Genomic DNA, 19378 nt, shown 5'->3' with positions numbered 1-19378 from the left:
CTACAGGGTCCAAATAGTGAAGAAGGTGCCACGGAAAAGGTCACAGGCTAACAAGCAACACCAAGGGCACGGATCCAAGCGTGCTCCCTCTTTGCTGCAGCGGTGCTCAGAATTCTGGTTTACAAGCTGTCGGTGTCAGTATTCTTGGACTCAGTGAGTATGCAGAAACCCTTTCCTCCCCAATGGCACCCCTTCACCACTATCACCGGGCACCCGGGGCAAAAAACCCCTTACCCATGGAGGGGTTAAACATCCTGCTGCCTTATCATCGGAACCGAGTGTCCCTAACAGCAGCGGTGGTACCTTATTTTACCATGCACCGTGCGTGGCGTCACGAACTTCTAATCCCACTGTACATAGCCCCCCTTTATCGGGTGGCCGCGCGACCCCCATGTCCGGAGACCCCTCAAGCCACCGCGGATCTGGATCCGAGCAGCAGCCCGGCTGCTGGCACGGGGGCGGCACATCACAGCTTCCCTTCTATCAGTCACCTGATTGCTGCAGAAAATCATTGGCCACAGGGGTCATGCAAATGATGGACTCTACTAATCCTGGGATGTGTTTGGAAGTAATACGGTTTCTGCCCTACGTGCCACTACAGCCACACGAGTCTTATTTCAGGACCATACATACCCAACTAGAACCGGCTTCGTCCTGGCAGTGCTCACACATGGCCACTAATTGGATATTACTTGGAAAACACAAAGCCGCAGGACGAGCAAAAACACCTGAACTTTATTAAACCTGTATAAACAAGAAAACTGAAAAAGACACGCATGAAAGCAACACTTCTTTTAATGACAGATATGCAAGTACAGCTGCTGCTGGTTCCATATTAGCGACCATTAAAGAAAAAAAAAAAATTACAATCATTAATAGACGGGTTTGCACATTAATGCTGGAGGCTATACAATAAGTCAGCGTCTGTAATGAGAGAGGACGCGCGTTTTCACCTGTGTTCGGCTCTTCCCCAGAGTACAGCGCGGAGTAGCATGCTTTACAATAGCAGAAAGTAGCATTGTCAGAACAAGACTGTCCGATGAAGGGTCCTCAATGGCGGCAAAAATCGCCTTCACCGATTATTTGTTCAATAATGAAACACTTCGAAACGCGTCATGCAAGATCAATAGGTGAGATTTTCTCCTACCTATGAAATCAGTTACCACTTGGTATTATGATATGTTTTCACTGTGAGGTCGGAAATGCTGGTGAATGGAAAGGAACTCTCTTTACCTGATATGTAAATAGGCAAACAAGTTGTCATTCAGCCAGAATAGGCCGGCGAAATAAAGCCCCACCAAGATTAAAGGGGCTGTCCTGCAAAATAACCCCATCATTGAGAATCTCTTTAAAGCTCCCCCTATATGATAATGGATTGGACCCCCTTATCTTTGCAGCCTGGAAATGCAAAAAGACCCCTGATAAAGAGGGTGAGGAATGATATAATACAATATGACCAAATGAAGTATGCCTTAGAGGGGATGTCCACTACTTTTAGATCATCGATATGTGATCTGCCAGTCTGCACCCCTTCTGCTCAGCTGTTCTCGCTAACGGCCGGAAATGCACAGTTTATGAGCTGCCTCCAGTACGCAGCTGATAGTGGCCGCAGCTGGGTACTGCACATCCACCTCTTATTGATCTGAATAGGAGGCGGATGTTCTGCACCCACCCGCGGCCACTATCAGAAGACAGGATAGCATCAGAACTGAGCATTTCCTGTTATGATCTGGTAACCGTGGACGATAACAAAAAATCCCATTAATTAGGAAAAAACAAAACCAAAAGAGTAGTTGGAAACTGAGCTGACCGCAATCCCCTATCAGACAACACTAGAAGTAGCAGTGGGTTGTTCCTAACACGCCTAGACACCTCGTCACTGCCGGAGAAACTTGTTACATCTCAAAGATAGAAATGAGGAATCCTAACTTACTCGGAGCAGTCCCAAAGAAAAAACAAGCCCCAAACATGTAAACGACAGTGATGTAAGAAAACACAATACACAGATAAAAAATATAGATTAGCAAAGGTGAGGCCCGACTTACTAGATACAACAGGACAGGACAGATAACTGATTGCGGCCAGCAAAAACAAAAACCGCAAAAAATACCAATTTCCTGATAAAAAAAAAAAATACTGAGACCACACGGTCTCTCCCCCACTATATTAGGTACTCTTGTGCCAGACACTAGAAAGAACTGCAGATATAATGGGAAGGAACAAAATCACAAAACAAATAATATTCAAGTGCAAATAATCCAAACATGAACAGGGAGCAAGCTCCCTTTCTTGATGGAGGAACTGCCCTGCTTACAGAAGCAGAAAGACAGATTCTCACATACAAGAAACCAAACACAGAAGCAAATGGAATAAGCAGAAACAACCTTAAAGGGTGCATTACACGCTGCAACATATCTAGCGATCTCGTTAGCGATGTGACACGCCAGATCGCAGATGCGATCTGCCGAGATCGCACATAGGTCGTTTTTATAGCGCCGGTGACATGTGCGATCTCGGCAGATCGCAGATGCGATCTGGCGTGTTACATCGCTAACGAGATCGCTAGCGATGTTGCAGCGTGTAAAGCATTCTTAATTGCAAATTCAGCAATTAAGCACAGAAACTAGCAAACTTATCTGGAGTAGATTCAGGCACAGATGAAATGGGAGAAATTGAAGGGAAAACTCCCAGACGTCTTCAGAAGCAGGCAGGAAGCACCATAACCGGCGGCCGCTAGGCAGAAAATGCTCTCATAAATATACTAGACTGATCTGCAATAGGATTTCCTGGATTCCCAATGAACTCCAACACCTGTCTGGGTCATAGAACCAGACTCAGCTTCACCACCATTCCTCGCCACCAGAGGGGGGTTCACACCAGTACCCACTCGGATGACATTCACAACAATTTCCATCCTCCGGCACCAGAACAGCTAATTGGAAGGAGTGCTAGGTGTCAGACCACGGCCGATCAGACATTCATGACCTATCCTAAGGATATGCCATCAATGCTAAAGTAGTAGTCAAGCTCTTTAAAGGTGTATTTCCATCTTCAAAGATACAGGAACCACAAACCACCAGTGACAAGGCAGCATCAGAACGGAGCCTGCACAGGATTGGCGGGTGCAACTATGCTTTATTTTAATGATAATTATCCCCGAACAACCAATTTAAAGTGAACCTGACAGTCGATTCCTACATACGTGTAGGAAGAGACCTGCAATCATAGGCAGTGGGACGGGGAGTAGCTGCTGGAGATTGCCCTCTTGAACTAGTCATTGCTCAGCTTTCTCTAAAACACTGCAAAGTAAAACATAGCTGGCTGAAATGATGGCACCAGACGCCAAATTATGCCTATTAAATGGGCAGCATGAATCAGCTCTCAGGATCCCTTTAATACTGTACATAAAACTAAACAATATTATAAAGAATAATAAATAATAGAAGAATGTAATGGTTTAGTTCCCCTCCGGAGGCACTGTCTGGGATTTGATCACTTGCCATCAGGATCACATCTGATCACTGATTGCAGTAAGTTAAAAAAAGGGATTGCTCAAAGCCAGCCTCTTTAATATGAGACAGACGTCTTTTCCCTTCCATCAGCTACTGAGTAACAGAATTGGACAAACATTTAAATCATTAAAGTGCGGGCATAAAAAAACAAAAAAATTATGCCGCAAATTACAGCAACTGATCCAATATCAGACAACACTAAACTTTCAGAAACTGTTGGCTTATTGGCTAGAACCCAATAATTACTAAGCCTCACGCCAAGAGCCAGTACACAGGCGGTTATGTCACTAGCTTTGGATATGTCATCATTGAGCGTCTCAATCTTGTATGTGTAGGAATGCTTCTTTGGAAGAATACTCATAAAGACAGAAAAAAAACAAAACCCTCCTGTTTTACACAACACTTTGGTGCACCAAATAGTAAAAACGCATCTCCACATTTTTCTTTTTCCTACAATCATTAATTTTGTGCAAGTTTAGGTAAACCAAGTGCTAATATTCCCATTGATCCGTTTTCATGTCCAAATAGCTCAGGATATTGTTGGCGAACTTTACGGCTTGTTTCCTTGCTGTTTTAGACCGTTCGTCGCCTTGTGAATCAATGGCATCGAGAGCGAGCAGCTGCTTGGTGAGGAGCTCTTCTAGCCGCATGTAATTTCTATCTGCCCTGCTGCCGTCAAAGGACAGGACCTCTCTCTGTAGCTCGGAGAGGCTCCCGAGAACTCTCCACACGGCGATGTGAGACGGGTGCTCTGGATTGACTTGGTCGCCGATGTTGTGCCTCCTTTCAATAGCTTCCTTGAGGTCAGTGTACGTGATGACAGTCTGGACCTCCACTACCGCTCTCCTTCTTGCTTCTCGTATGCATGGATTCTTCTCTACACTCACTTCGTCCAACTGGGCTATAAGACTCTGGAGTTCAGATTTGGTCCCTAAGTGAATTTCGGACACATTGTTTTGTCTTTCCAACAGAGTGGCTTTTATTTCGGCCAGTCGTTGGCGTATCACTTCGATTTGGACTATGGACTGGTTCTTGGCCAGGTCATAAGCGCTGGTGAAGTGGGCTTCCTCTTCGATGTCTAGATATTTAAATAAGCTGTTGATTTCTTCAACTACCTCTTTCCTGTATGTCCTCACTTCTACGTGGCCGGAAACGTCTAAAGCGTCCAGTTCTGCTATGAACCCGGAGAGGACACAAGATAAGTGTCTGTATGTTTCACATTCATTTACGCCAGCAAGGAGAGCAATCAGATTGGCGCGGGCCTTGTTGACTTCGCACATAATGGAGTTAATCTTAGATATGGATGGATGAGCGTCGGTGGAGAGGGGAAGGGCCAGAACCTGCTGCTTCAAACACTTTTCTAGTATGTCTTGAATAGCAAGAACTTTAGTTAAAGTGCGATATCTGGCTTTTCTTAAGGAGGCTTTTCCCTCTGTCTTGACTTGTGTAAGTCTCATAAGAATATTCTGAATGCCTTCTTCGAACTCCTCTGTGATACATCCTCTTCCTCCATACAAAGGCCCTATCTGCTGACCTACCAAATTCTGAACCTCCTTGAAAATCAGCTCGATCTCCAGTCGACACGGATGGTTTGCAGTCTTTTCCAGTTCTTTCAGAAGTCTTTCCACTTCCTCAATTGCTCTCCGCCGTGCCTGCTGAATGTTCCCCTTTCCTTCTGTGTCTATAGATTCAATCTCGAAGAGTTGTTTGGTCAGAGCTTTCTCTAGCTTCTTGTAGTCAGGGTCACTTTGTAAGCCACTGAAGCTAGCCACATACTGCTCAAGATCTTTGACCTTCCGCTGGATCTCCTGAAGCGCTGTGATTGAAGCATGTTGATTACCCATATCCATTCTCTGATAATCCTTTGTTTATTATCTAAACTGGAAGAGAAAAATAACAGTTTTCAGCAATATGTCAATCACATGACATAGTACTATGCATTTACTATCTCAATGTTAAAAGGTTATTCTCAATATTGCAAGTTATCAACTATCAAGCTTGTCACTGGGACCCACAAGAAATGGGCTCTGAATTGCCCTATTGGGATGGATTGAAGGTGGAGTATGGTGCTCAGTCAGTTCTATAGTCAATGAATAAACAGGTGGTGTGCATGGGCGGCAAAAGCTACTTTCTGATGGGGCATTTCAGGCACCTTCAATAAGAATGTTTTCACCTGTAAAGATGGTTAACATTCCTGGTTCTGACAACTCATTCTGGATATTGAGGGAGCTGATGGGCCTGAACTGGAGGCAGCTATAGCTATTCCGATAACATGTCTGATTAGTTTGTAGCATCTGTAAATTTAGAAGAAGATCACTTGTTCTAGAGGTTTGCAGCAGATGTCAACTAGTTTCCGCTGATAATTTACCGATCACCTGCTATTTCTTGTGCACATAATTTCCGTCTTCCCACTGATCTTGGATTACCGGGTTCCAGGATGGTATGTGGTGTTGATTTGTGACCATTCTAGTCAGTCATGGGCTGTAAATGCATCCCCACCACTATGGCCAGTGATAGGCTGTAGCAGTTATGTGCGGTATTAATGTTATTGCTGAGAGCCGGGTGAACGGATGGGACTGGTCAGGTAAGAATTACTCCTTTTAGTATATTATATAAGATTTCATGGGACTGCATAACGCGTTAAGATGCAAAATATTAATGTAACCTGGCTATATAAAACGGATTCAGATGATCGGCATGCGCTCATCTAGGGCAATGAGGTGTCCAAATCACGCCAGTGGTCAGGTGACCTCTAGACCGCATAAGAAAAAACAAATTAGTTGGATAGATTTCTCTTGACTGCTACATTAAAGACAAAATGTGCACACACTGTATTTTTTATGCATTTCCATGCAGATTTTCACAAATATGCATGCCTATCCTTATGCCAGCAAGGTCAATGAGAATTCTAAAGTTTTATGCACATGTTGCTCATTTTTTCCTTGAAGATCTGGTGCAGAAAATAATCTGCAGCATGTACATTTTTGGTGCGTTTTACAGCCCTTCCACCCATTGGCTTCATTATGAGCAAAAAATTCACCAAAAACAACGTTTTTGCTGCGTTTTCTGCCACAAAATGCAGATTTGTGCAGAAAATGTCTGCATCAAATGCTCAATGTGCGCACATACCCGAAGGCTGGTTACACAAACCTGTTTTTTGCCGTCAGGCACAATCAGATGAAATGCGGATAAAACAGATCCGGCGCCGGATTCGTTTTATTCCCCATTGACTTGTATTAGGGCCAGATGGCCTTGCGTTGCATGCGGCGTCCGCCGGATCAGGTGAAATTTCTTCTTCCAGCTGCTGGAAAGGACGCAGCATGCAGTGTTTTTTGTCTCTGGCAAAAAACTTGACCACGCTGGATCCGGCGCCGTCCGGCATGTTATATAATTGAAGCCTATGGGCGCCGGATCTGTCGTCATCCGACATATGATGGAATCCAACGACGGATACGTTTTTTTGAACGGAGCATGCTGAGTATCACAACGGATCCGTCAAAAAACGGAAGGAACAAATGGAAAAAAACTGATGTGACAGATCCGTTTTTTCGCCAGATCCGTCGTATCAGTTTCTTCGTCGGATCATGCATGAAACCGAAACATGGATGTGTGAAACCAGAAGGGGTTTTCTGCTTTCAGAAAATCTCTTTCCAAAGTTCGAGTATATTTTAAAACAATAAAATAAACAGCTTTTTTCACATTTCACGAGTCCAGCACTGAGTCCTTGCTGTTGTCTGTTTATTTGCAGTGCTGATGTCACGCTAACTATGCCGCAGTCAGTGAGCTCAGTGGCTTGTGTTCTCTACTTGTGAAAATCCACTGAGCTTGCTGACTGGCTGCAGTGCCGCCACGTAATGGAAGCGCTGCAGCCAATAACAGACAGCGGCGGACACTTGGTGCTGGACCTGGGAAGAGTAAAAAAAAAAAAAAAAACTTTGGCTTTGAAAAGTGATTTTGTGAAGCTGGTTAGGAATGAAAAAAATCCCATGAACTTCATGGTTCTGGAGGACGTTACAACAGCGAAAAAACACATAATTTCCAAAGAGGAAACCCTTTATATCTGTAGGGCTGTGCTTGGAGGGAAAAGTACGATTCCTAGTGACATACAATGTGACCGCTTGATCATTTTCCATCTGTTCATTCTAGAAATACATGGGACCTATGAACAGCTATGGACACTTCTCTTTAATTTGACAGTAGGTTTTTTCTATAATCGTAAGAGATTGGATTTAGTAAACTCCCTAAATTTATCTTCCGGTTTAAATCACAAAAACTAAAAGCCACAAAGCGCACATCCATCTGCCGCAGCCGACTTGCCGGTGCTGTAATGCAGAGGGTGCGCGTGCCTGGAATCTCGCTGCAGCGATGAGCCCTTAATCTGCAGGCTAGGACTGCGGCTAGGAATATATCAGGACAGAAACCCCTGTGCTGAACCGCACAGCATCCACCGACAACAGCTGTTCCCCCAACAAGCCAGGACACAAACGTCTCCTGCTGCAAGTAGACTCCGAGCACAGACAGGAGGCTTTATAGCAGCAGACCTGGACATTTCTCTGCCTCACAGACTCTCATAATGTCTAATATATTCCACCTCTACTTGTAAAATAAAGAAGCCTAAACAAGCAAATATTATTTCTGCAGGGTGTAGCTCGTTCACATATGTGGCAAAATGACAGAAATTCGAGCTATAGAGAAATGTAGCATCATTTATTATTAAATAGATCTAACAGACCTGATGATGTGGGTGTACTTATCATACTTTGTCCATATTAGAATGACTATATAATCCCGGGAAATATATCTTTGTACTGTGTTAGCCAGTAGATGGAAAAATATTAACATTGGAGAGCCTTAGGCCGGGTACACATATCCGGCTTTTCGCCGGATGCGGCGCACGCCAGTACAGTGTATACAGTACACTGGCAGCGCAACAAGCGCCGGTCACATGCTGTCATGTGACCGGAGCATGTGACCCGGAAGTTGCGGCGCTGCCAGTGTACTGTATCATACTGTAATGGCGTACGCTGCACCGTCAAAAAGCCGGATATGTGTACCCGGTCTTAATGGCAAACTGAAAAGATAATATTACCATGTTTACAGTTAGCCATTAAAAAAGTATCAAGCACTGAGGACACAAATTTAAATATCTTTCTATAAAACCCCAGTGTTGGAAGCTAAAAAAACCCTTAAAATGCTCAATATAAAGGCTGGGAATTCACAAAAAATATAAATATCAGCCATTCAGATATTGATTCTCAAAGTACAGTCGTGGCCAAAAGTTTTGAGACGGATTAATTTTGATTTTTCACAAACCGTCAGTTGTTTTTAGATGTTTTAATCAGATGTTTCTATGGTTACTGAATTACAATTATAAACATTTCATAAGTTTTTAAACTTTTTATTGACAAAAACATCAAGTTTATGCAAAGGCTCAATATTCACAGTGTTGATCCTTATTTTTTCAGACTTCTGCCCCTTCTCCTGGCAGGTGGATATCGGCTTCTGTGCCGAATCCCGACTGATGACCTGTTCTTGTCAGCAGTTGCCGTGTTTTTCGGATTGTAAGACGCACTTTTTCTCACAAAAATTTGGAAAGAAAATGAGGGGTGCGTCTTAAAATCCAAATGTAGCTAAGGCTAAGTTCACATTTCCGCTAAAATGCATCAGTCACAATCCGCTGCTCTTGTAAACGACGGAATCCGTTTAGCGGATTCCGCTGCTCCCATAGACTTGTATGATCAGCGGATTGTGACTGATGATGCTGCGTTGCACCCTCCGTCCGACTGATCAGTCGTGGAACGACTGACCGCCGGGCGGGAGGAACGCAGCATGTAACGTTTTTTGAGCAGCAAGATCCGTCGGATTTCGCTGCGCATGCTCTCTGGCTCCCTGCACACGTCACCAGCTTTGGTTGGTTACCCGATATTTACCCTGGTTACGGTGCAAGGAGCCAGCGCTAAGCGGTGTAGGCCCGTAACCAAGGTAAATATCGGGTAACCAAGGTAAACATCGGGTGCTTTGCTGTTACCCGATATTTAGGCTGGTTACGTGTGCAGGGAGGCCGACACTTCCCCGCTCGGCCCTGCCCCCTCCCGCACTCCGCACATGTATGTACACACACACCTGTCCCCAGCCATGCAGACAAGCACTGCCACTGACACCCTCGTCTGGCCCCGCCCCCCGCTCGGCTCCGCCCGCTCCCGCACTCCGCATGTGCACACACATACATACACACATACACACACACACACACACATACTCACCTGTCCCCAGCCATGCAGACCGCAGCACTTCCACTGACATCCTCAGCGCCTGGCCCCGCCCCCCGCTCGGTTCCGCCCCCTCCCGCATTCAGCATGTGTATACACACACACACACACTCACACCCTCACACACACTCACTCACACACACACTCACCTGTCCTGCAGTCCCTGCGGCACTGACGTCCTCAGTGCCACGGCCCCGCTCGGCTCACCTCCCCCCCCCCGAACTCCGCCCCCCGCACACGACGGAATCCGACAAAGAATTCTGTTCTTTGTCATCCGTTGTACAGCGCATCAGTCACATGCGTCAAGCGACGCATGTGACTGATACAAAACAACGGAAATGTGAACTTAGCCTTACCGGTGGATGGTATAGAGGGGTCATAGGAGGCAGGACAATGCTGTGCAGCAGGCGGGCGGGCAGCGAGGCTCTGTACGGCCGCTGCTCTGTGCGGGTGCTTACTGCGGGCAGAGAGGCACTGGCCATTCTGAACATGTCAGTGGTAAGTTCTTCAGATAATAGCACCCAGAGTCGGCGCGTGCACAGATGGAGCTCTCGGCTCAAGCTGTCATCAACGCAAGTGCCAACTCCGGCCGTCATTTCTTTGAAGCCTGCACCGCCAACATCTTCAGAATGACCAATGCATCTCTGCCCGCAACGAGCACCAGCCGCCCCAGCAAACAGCAGCGCCGGCCGCCCCACAACACAGCAGCGCCGGCCGCCCCAGTACGCAGCAGCGCCGCCCGCCCCAGTACACAGCAGCGCCGGCCGCCCCAACACGCCGCAGTGCTGGCCGCCACAGCACACAGCAGCGCCGGCTGCCCCAGCACAGCTCTGCTGTGAGTCTCTGAGCCTTCCTCTGCACCGCCCGCAGCATGGACCTACTCCACCACTACTGCCTCCTGTGACCCCCCCCCATCACCGTTGCTGCCCCCTCCGGTAAGACATCACCAGTTTATAAAATGGTTCCCAGATTTTTTTGTTTCTTACCTTTTTTTTAGCTCTAAATTTGAGGTGGGTCTTATAATCCAGTGCGTCTTATGAAACAAAAAAATACGGTAATCACAATTTCTGCAATTTTGTTTGCCCATCTGCTTTTTGAGGAATGACCAATGGGATTTCAATGACAGATCCTATGGATATATCATCAATATCGATAGAGAAAACAACTCCTTTGGTGTGGAGTTTAGACGTGGTTGGATAAGTTTTATTTTTAGCAGAAGGCTACTCGGAGCTTTTATAGACATCAATAGAAAACAAGCCAAAACTTCAAGGCACATTGACTACCTATTTCTGAGACTTGCCTAGCCCTGTCCTAAACATTTCAAGTAATCTGAAATGGCTTTTAACAGCAGGACTGGCTGGTCACCTACTGTCTGGGGTGTCCCGATACTCCCCATTAGGATGCCTCCTCTCATAGACACCATATTTAGGGATTAAGATCAGCTCTGCGCACAAATAACATGATGCTACTAGCGCTGGAATGTGCTGAATTATATGAACATGCTGTCAAGTCAAGAAAAAAGGTCATGTAGATATTCGCTCCCCATCCTACCCGTGAGCTCTGTGTGTTTGGACAGGACCTACCTCAGTGTAATTCCTCCTGTGAGCATAAGAAAGCAATGATTTCCTAATTCCGGGTAGAAGAACTTGTATTATCACATCAGGGTGGATCCTCCATCAGGGCGGGGTATGAAGAGTATTACTATTGATAGATGTACATGTGGTTACGTTATTATTGGTGGAGGAGCTTGGGAACTCCCTGCCTTGTATTGTCACCTATTGTACCACCTAATAGTACAGCATTCTCTACATACAGCTAATTTTTCATACTGGAAAGCTGACATTCAGACCTCCTAATTCCTTGGAGGAACACCGACCGGCACATTGCTGCTCGTGTACCTTGCATCATCAATGGAAAGAGTATTGGAAGCAAATAGAAAGCATTCCCATTGATCAGCTAAGTCAGGGGTGGGGGAACCTATATTTTCCAAGGGCCATTTGGATATTTATAAAATCATTCACAAGCTGTATAAAATTATCAACTTGAAGAGTTATACAAAAAATTACCCCACTCTCTTGGGTCCTCAGTTCACTAGAGCTTCACAGGAGCCGCTGGATCCTCTTCCATCCTCCATGACGACATCATGCAGCTGGTGAATGTTACAGACCTTGCAATGCTGGCAGCTCTCCTATGCCAATTTTGATATGACAACCTCTGCAAGCAGCTTCTGTGGTTGACCATGGTGAGGTCTTTTCTGAGAAGATCCGGTCTTGTTAAACTGCTAAATGGTCTTGGCCACCGTGCTGCAGCTCAGTGTCAGGGTGTTGGCAATCTTCTTATAGCCTTGGCCATCTTTATGTAGAGCAACAATTCTTTTTTTTCAGATCCTCTGAGAATTCTTTGCCATGAGGAGCCATGCAGAGCTTCCAAGTGACCAGTATGAGAGTGTGTGAGAGATAACACCAAATGTAACATCCTTGCTTCCCATTCACACCTGAGATCTTGTAACACTGAGTCACAAGACACCGGAGAGGGAAAACTACTAATTGGGCACGATTTGGCCATTTTCACTTAGGATGTACTCCCCTGACCCTCCACTATGGAGATAGGGCCGGGACTTCCGCAGGTAATCCGCAGGAATGTCCGCAGGTTTACAGCAGCTAATTTGCTGTACTACCGCAGCTACAAATAGCTGCGGATTCTGGCGAGCAGCTGCGGGAAACCTGCAGCTGTACCTGCGGATATATCCGCAGGTGCGAGCTCCCGTGGGCACATAGCCTTATGGTTGTGTTATTTAGACTGTTGTACAAGCTGCACATTGACACTGTACAATTTATCAAAGTGTCATATATTCAGTGTTGTCCCATGAAAAGAAATAAGAAAATATTTCCAAAAATTGTTATTATATGGCTCTTTGCACATATACAGTGCCTACAAGTAGTATTCAACCCCCTGCAGATTTAGCAGGTTTGATAAGATGCAAATAAGTTAGAGCCTGCAAACAAGAGCAGGATTTATTAACAGATGCATAAATCTTACAAACTAACAAGTTATGGTGCTCAGTTAAATTTTAATAAATTTTCAACATAAAAGTGTGGGTCAATTATTATTCAACCCCTAGGTTTAATATTTTGTGGAATAACCCTTGTTTGCAATTACAGCTAATAATCGTCTTTTATAAGACCTGATCAGGCCGGCACAGGTCTCTGGAGTTATCTTGGCCCACTCCTCCATGCAGATCTTCTCCAAGTTATCTAGGTTCTTTGGGTGTCTCATGTGGACTTTAATATTGAGCTCCTTCCACAAGTTTTCAATTGGATTAAGGTCAGGAGACTGACTAGGCCACTGCAACACCTTGATTTTTTCCCTCTTGAACCAGGCCTTGGTTTTCTTGGCTGTGTGCTTTGGGTCGTTGTCTTGTTGGAAGATGAAATGACGACCCATCTTAAGATCCTTGATGGAGGAGCGGAGGTTCTTGGCCAAAATCTCCAGGTAGGCCGTGCTATCCATCTTCCCATGGATGCAGACCCGATGGCCAGGCCCCTTGGCTGAGAAACAGCCCCACAGCATGATGCTGCCACCACCATGCTTGACTGTAGGGATGGTATTCTTGGGGTCGTATGCAGTGCCATCCAGTCTCCAAACGTCACGTGTGTGGTTGGCACCAAAGATCTCGATCTTGGTCTCATCAGACCAGAGAACCTTGAACCAGTCTGTCTCAGAGTCCTCCAAGTGATCATGAGCAAACTGTAGACGAGCCTTGACATGACGCTTTGAAAGTAAAAGGTACCTTACGGGCTCGTCTGGAACGGAGACCATTGCGGTGGAGTATGTTACTTATGGTATTGACTGAAACCAATGTCCCCACTGCTATGAGATCTTCCCGGAGCTCCTTCCTTGTTGTCCTTGGGTTAGCCTTGACTCTTCGGACAAGCCTGGCCTCGGCACGGGTGGAAACTTTCAAAGGCTGTCCAGCCTGTGGAAGGCTAACAGTAGTTCCATAAGCCTTCCACTTCCGGATGATGCTCCCAACAGTGGAGACAGGTAGGCCCAACTCCTTGGAAAGGGTTTTGTACCCCTTGCCAGCCTTGTGACCCTCCACGATCTTGTCTCTGATGGCCTTGGAATGCTCCTTTGTCTTTCCCATGTTGACCAAGTATGAGTGCTGTTCACAAGTTTGGGGAGGGTCTTAATTAGTCAGAAAAGGCTGGAAAAAGAGATAATTAATCCAAACATGTGAAGCTCATTGTTCTTTGTGCCTGAAATACTTCTTAATACTGTAGGGGAACCAAACAGAATTCTTGTGGTTTGAGGGGTTGAATAATAAAATGACCCTCTGAATAAACTTTTCACAATTTAAAAAAAAAAAATAAAAAAAGAAATAACATTCTTTTTTACTGCAGTGCATTTCACACTTCCAGGCTGATCTACAGTCCAAATGTCACAATGCCAAGTTAATTCCGAATGTGTAAACCTGCTAAATCTGCAGGGGGTTGAATACTACTTGTAGGCACTGTATTATGATTGCACCCGGTGGTAGTGATTATTAGCACAATGCATATTATGTGAGTATCCGACTTTTTCATTCTGCATTTCATGTTGGGACACCTTATGTGTTTGTAGGAATCAGACAGAGGGTTTAGCATGGTATTTACTTTATATAACACTGCTCTCTTTGCTCTCACTGTATGATGTCCTTTTGGTTTAACCACATTGTCATACTTGATAAGTCAGGAGTAGGCAATAGCTTACTTGCAGTGTCCAACTTATCCTTATACGCACTGTATCTAATGTATTTTTTTTTTTAGCTATTCTTAACACTACATTTATGGTTCTTGCTGGTGTCTTTTCATGAGTATTTCAGCTTGGGCATGTGTGGAAGGTTACGGTATATCGAACATTTGCACATGCTGATTTGACACATTTTTGTACTGTTTTTCTTTGCTCATAGGTGACTGTTAGGGTTTTGGTAGGGACAAACGACATTGAACGGAGGCACCAAGATACAGTAGGGTGTCATACCCCCCGTTATAAGGCAGGTTACAGTAACAGGGCGAATTTAGGGCTATACCTTATCAGTGGGCCCTTGTGTGATATTTTTGCCCTTTTTACACCTACCTTACCCTTGTCATAACATCTCAAACAAGAGTTCTGGTAGGGTATCATTGGTAGTCTCTTATTGTAATTGCTAAATATTTTAAATAAAGTTTGTATCTTTTATAGGGGTTCATTTATTTTTTTTAATCCATTGTTTTTTTGGATCCCGTATTCATTTTCCTTTGGATAGACCATGATTAGTAATGGGAAAAGTCTCATAGACCCCTATCTTGTACTAACCTTGGGCTTCATGACAGTTGTGATTTTCTTTTTTACAAAATTACAGCTGTCATTAACCCCTTTTATTACCCTGATTTCTATTGCTCCAGAGCAATCAGGATGAGCCGGGTAAGAACCAGGATTGGAGCATCTAATGGATGCGCCAATTCTGGGGCGGCTGCTGGGTGCTATTTATAGGCTGGGAAGGGCCCAAAAACCAATGGCTTCCCAGCCTGAGAATATCAGCCCCAAGCTGTCTGCTTTATCTTTACTGGGTTTCAAAATTTTTGAGGACCACATGCCGTTTTTAAAAATAATTCATATTATTTTAAAAAAAAGCTGCATGGGGTCCTTTGTATTTTTAAACACAGCCAAGATAACACACACAGCTGGGGGCTGCAACCTGTAGCCATCTGCACTGGGTATCAAAATACAGGGGACTCTATGCCATTTTTTCCAATTCTTTATTTCTTGTTACACTACACCTCGAGACCCAGACAGCTACCGTGAGGACAACCAATCACAGACGCCGACAGCCTGACTGCAACCAATTACAGACGTGTCACAGAGCGTGGAGGGGGAACCAGTGAATATTCATGAGATTTAATGAGCAGATCCGGAAGCAGTGTGACCGCCGCACAGAAACTTGGTAAGTATAATTGTCCTGCTTTATTCCCTATGTAGCTTGCGTTTTAATTTTTATTCGGGTGGCCAATCCCGAACAATAACACGGACTTTCCTGTGTAGCCTGTGTTCGGGGTCCTTTACAGTTCAGGATCACCCATCACTAGACACTTTATGATTAAACACCCGCTTTATGATATAGTTATATACAGAATCTGGAAAAAGAACAAGCTGACCCTCTGGTCCTATGCAGATTTACAGGACAGCATAGTACAGATCCCCAGATTTGCTGTATTTAATGCACTTTTTCCCCTCTACAATGCAAATTTTTAATTTACAGCAGAAAAAAAAAAGTATTAGGTGAATTGTGGGAAATGTACAGGAAAATCTGCAAAAAAATGACAACATGTGAACAAACTCCAAGAGGAAATTATTCTGGGCGTAATCTGGCTATAAATATATTCAATATTATTCTCTGTACACTCATTGGACACAGCCTGGTGGTATATACATGGAATCAGAGACAATCTGGGCACAGCATTATGTAATGTGTTATTGTGTCCTGTATGCAGTATATGAGCACTATATGGGCATATTATAGTAGTATGTGTGGGGCAGTAGATGGGCACAGTATAGTAGTATGAACAGTATAGTAGATGGGCACTATGTGGGCACAGCATGGTAGTATGTACAGTGTAGTAGATGGGCACAGTATAGTAGTATGTGTGATGCAGTAGATGGCACTATGTGAGCACAGTATGGTAGTATATGCGGGGCAGTAGATGGGCACCATGTGGGCACAGTATGGTAGTATGTAAAGTATAGTATATGTCACTATGTTGGCACAGAATAGTAGTATGTCACTATGTTGGCACAGAATAGTAGTATGTCACTATGTTGGCACAGAATAGTAGTATGTCACTATGTTGGCACAGAATAGTAGTATGTCACTATGTTGGCACAGAATAGTAGTATATGCATGGATGTGCACTATGTGAGCACAGTATGGTAGTATGTACAGTATAGTAGATGGGCACAGTATAGTTGTATGTGTGATGCAGTAGATGGGAACTATGTGAGCACACTATGGTAGTATGTACAGTGTAGTAGATGGCACTATGTGGGTACAGTATAGTAATACGTGCGGGGCAGTAGATGGCACTATGTGGGCACAGTATGGCAGCATGTACAGTATAGTAAATGGGCACAGTATAGTTGTATGTTTGATGCAGTAGATTGGCACAATGTGAGCACAGTATGGCAGCATGTACAGTGTAGTAGATGGCACTATGTGTGCACAGTATGGTAGTATGTGCGGGGCAGTAGATGGGCACTATGTGGGCACAGTATGGCAGCATTTACAGTGTAGTAGATGGCACTATGTGGGCACAGTATGGTAGTATGTACAGTGTAGTAGATGGGCACAGTATAGTAGTATGTGCGGGGCAGTAGATGGGCACTATGTGGGCACAGTATGGCAGCATTTACAGTGTAGTAGATGGCACTATGTGGGCACAGTATGGTAGTATGTACAGTATAGTAGATGGGCACAGTATAGTAGTATGTGCGGGGCAGTAGATGGGCACTATGTGGGCACAGTATGGTAGTATATACAGTATAGTAGATGGACACAGTATGGTAGTATGTGCGGGGCAGTAGATGGGCACAGTATGGCAGCATTTACAGTGTAGTAGATGGCACTATGTGGGCACAGTATGGTAGTATGTACAGTGTAGTAGATGGGCACAGTATAGTAGTATGTGTGGGGCAGTAGATGGGCACTATGTGGGCACAGTATGGTAGTATGTACAGTATAGTAGATGGGCACAGTATAGCAGTATGTGTGGGGCAGTAGATGGGCACTATGTGGGCACAGTATGGCAGCATTTACAGTGTAGTAGATGGCACTATGTGGGCACAGTATGGTAGTATGTACAGTATAGTAGATGGACACAGTATGGTAGTATGTACAGTATAGTAGATGGACACAGTATAGTAGTATGTGCGGGGCAGTAGATGGGCACTATGTGGGCACAATATGGCAGCATTTACAGTGTAGTAGATGGCACTATGTGGGCACAGTATGGTAGTATGTACAGTATAGTAGATGGGCACAGTATAGTAGTATGTGTGGGGCAGTAGATGGGCACTATGTGGGCACAGTATGGCAGCATGTACAGTATAGTAGATGGGCACAGTATAGTAGTATGTGTGGGGCAGTAGATGGGCACTATGTGGGCACAGTATGGCAGCATGTACAGTATAGTAGATGGGCACAGTATAGTAGTATGTGTGGGGCAGTAGATGGGCACTATGTGGGCACAGTATGGCAGCATGTACAGTATAGTAGATGGGCACAGTATAGTAGTATGTGCGGGGCAGTAGATGGGTACTATGTGGGCACAGTATGGTAGTATGTACAGTATAGTAGATGGGCACAGTATAGTAGTATGTGCGGGGCAGTAGATGGGTACTATGTGGGCACAGTATGGTAGTATGTACAGTATAGTAGATGGGCACAGTATAGCAGTATGTGTGGGGCAGTAGATGGGCACTATGTGGGCACAGTATGGCAGCATGTACAGTGTAGTAGATGGTCACACTATGGCAGTACACACATACACAGGGGCTTACGTCTCACCACTACATGGCAATGGCAGGTAATGAGAAGATAGCGGCTGTACCTGTCTCCCCAGCAGTGGGGGCTGCTCCCGGGTCTCACCGCCCCTCTCCGGGCTCCTGTCAGTGGCGGCTCACCATGGCCCAGCCGCCTCGCTGGTAGTAGATGCCGTCTCTTAGCACTCCCACGTTGCCATAGCGACAACGGAAGTGATGCCCTGCCGTAAAGCTGCGTGGAAATCCGCCGGCGCCGCCATCACTGACAGGGAGCTATAATGGCGGCGTCCTGTGCCCGGCTGGCCTACACCCGGCTCGTCTGTGCCCGGCTGGTCCGTATTCACCCTCGCACTGCACAGCTGCAGGGCTCCCGCACTCTGCACTCCGGAGACGGTGACGCACGAGCGGTGACTGCCAAGGTGACGTCATGAACTGGCTGCGTCATCCCTGTCCTGTACGGTTTGCGCAAAGCTCCCAGAATGCCGTGCGGCCACGAGGCTGACGCTGCAGAGCGCACGAGTGTGCGCGCCAATTCCTGTCAGAGAGGCGCCAGCACTGCCTCAGCCGCACACTGTCAGTACACGGCGCTGGCCATAAAACAGACGATGAACCCTCATAAATAGCGTGTTTGCGTCAAACTGCGTTTTATTAACACAGCAATTGTTATGTGGCTCTTTTTCTGGCCATTATGTGTCTTGTATTTGTCAGTTTTCTCCTGCTGCCTCTTTCTCTAATTTTCAGTTGTCTCTGAGGTAGTGTGTGGAGTTATGTCACCCACACCGTGCTCACAGCAGTGTAGGGGTCTCCTACGTGGTGCATGTACTGAGCCGTGTAGCTGTGAGTCCATCTCTGTGGGAAATTACATACCGCGGACTCCGAAACGAGGGGCCGTCCTGAATTGCCACATTTTACTGGTGATCCAGACCGCCACCTCTATAACCTTCTCACTAACCAACACATCTGACGTGAAAGAGGCCATAAAAGAAGAATGTCCACTAGAGAAAAGACGGTGGAGAAAGATTACAACTATCCCAGTTCTTT

At 45.5% G+C, this 19378-nt stretch overlaps 2 protein-coding genes across 2 annotated transcripts in view; one reads left to right on the top strand and one right to left on the bottom strand.

Moving 5' to 3' along the window:
* Positions 1 to 2531: 2531 nt before the first annotated feature.
* BAG5 (BAG cochaperone 5) lies at positions 2532 to 18767 on the bottom strand. The gene is made up of 2 exons (XM_075331048.1): positions 18406 to 18767; positions 2532 to 5392 (listed from the first exon to the last, which is right to left on the bottom strand). Exon 2 carries the CDS (start codon positions 5360 to 5362, stop codon positions 4004 to 4006), a length of 1359 nt encoding a protein of 452 aa, XP_075187163.1. The 5' UTR covers positions 5363 to 5392; positions 18406 to 18767; the 3' UTR covers positions 2532 to 4003.
* COA8 (cytochrome c oxidase assembly factor 8) overlaps positions 18554 to 19378 on the top strand; it is a 28809-nt gene continuing 27984 nt past the window's right edge. Inside the window, 2 exon segments of the mRNA XM_075331049.1 lie at positions 18554 to 18599; positions 18602 to 18756. Of these exon segments, the coding sequence (XP_075187164.1) occupies positions 18554 to 18599; positions 18602 to 18756 (201 nt within the window).

The sequence above is a fragment of the Anomaloglossus baeobatrachus genome, chromosome 12 (assembly GCF_048569485.1).
Source record: "Anomaloglossus baeobatrachus isolate aAnoBae1 chromosome 12, aAnoBae1.hap1, whole genome shotgun sequence".
Classification (NCBI taxonomy): Eukaryota; Metazoa; Chordata; class Amphibia; order Anura; family Aromobatidae; genus Anomaloglossus; species Anomaloglossus baeobatrachus.
Note: the sequence above shows the minus strand (reverse complement) of the source record. Positions and strands in the feature narration are given on the sequence as shown.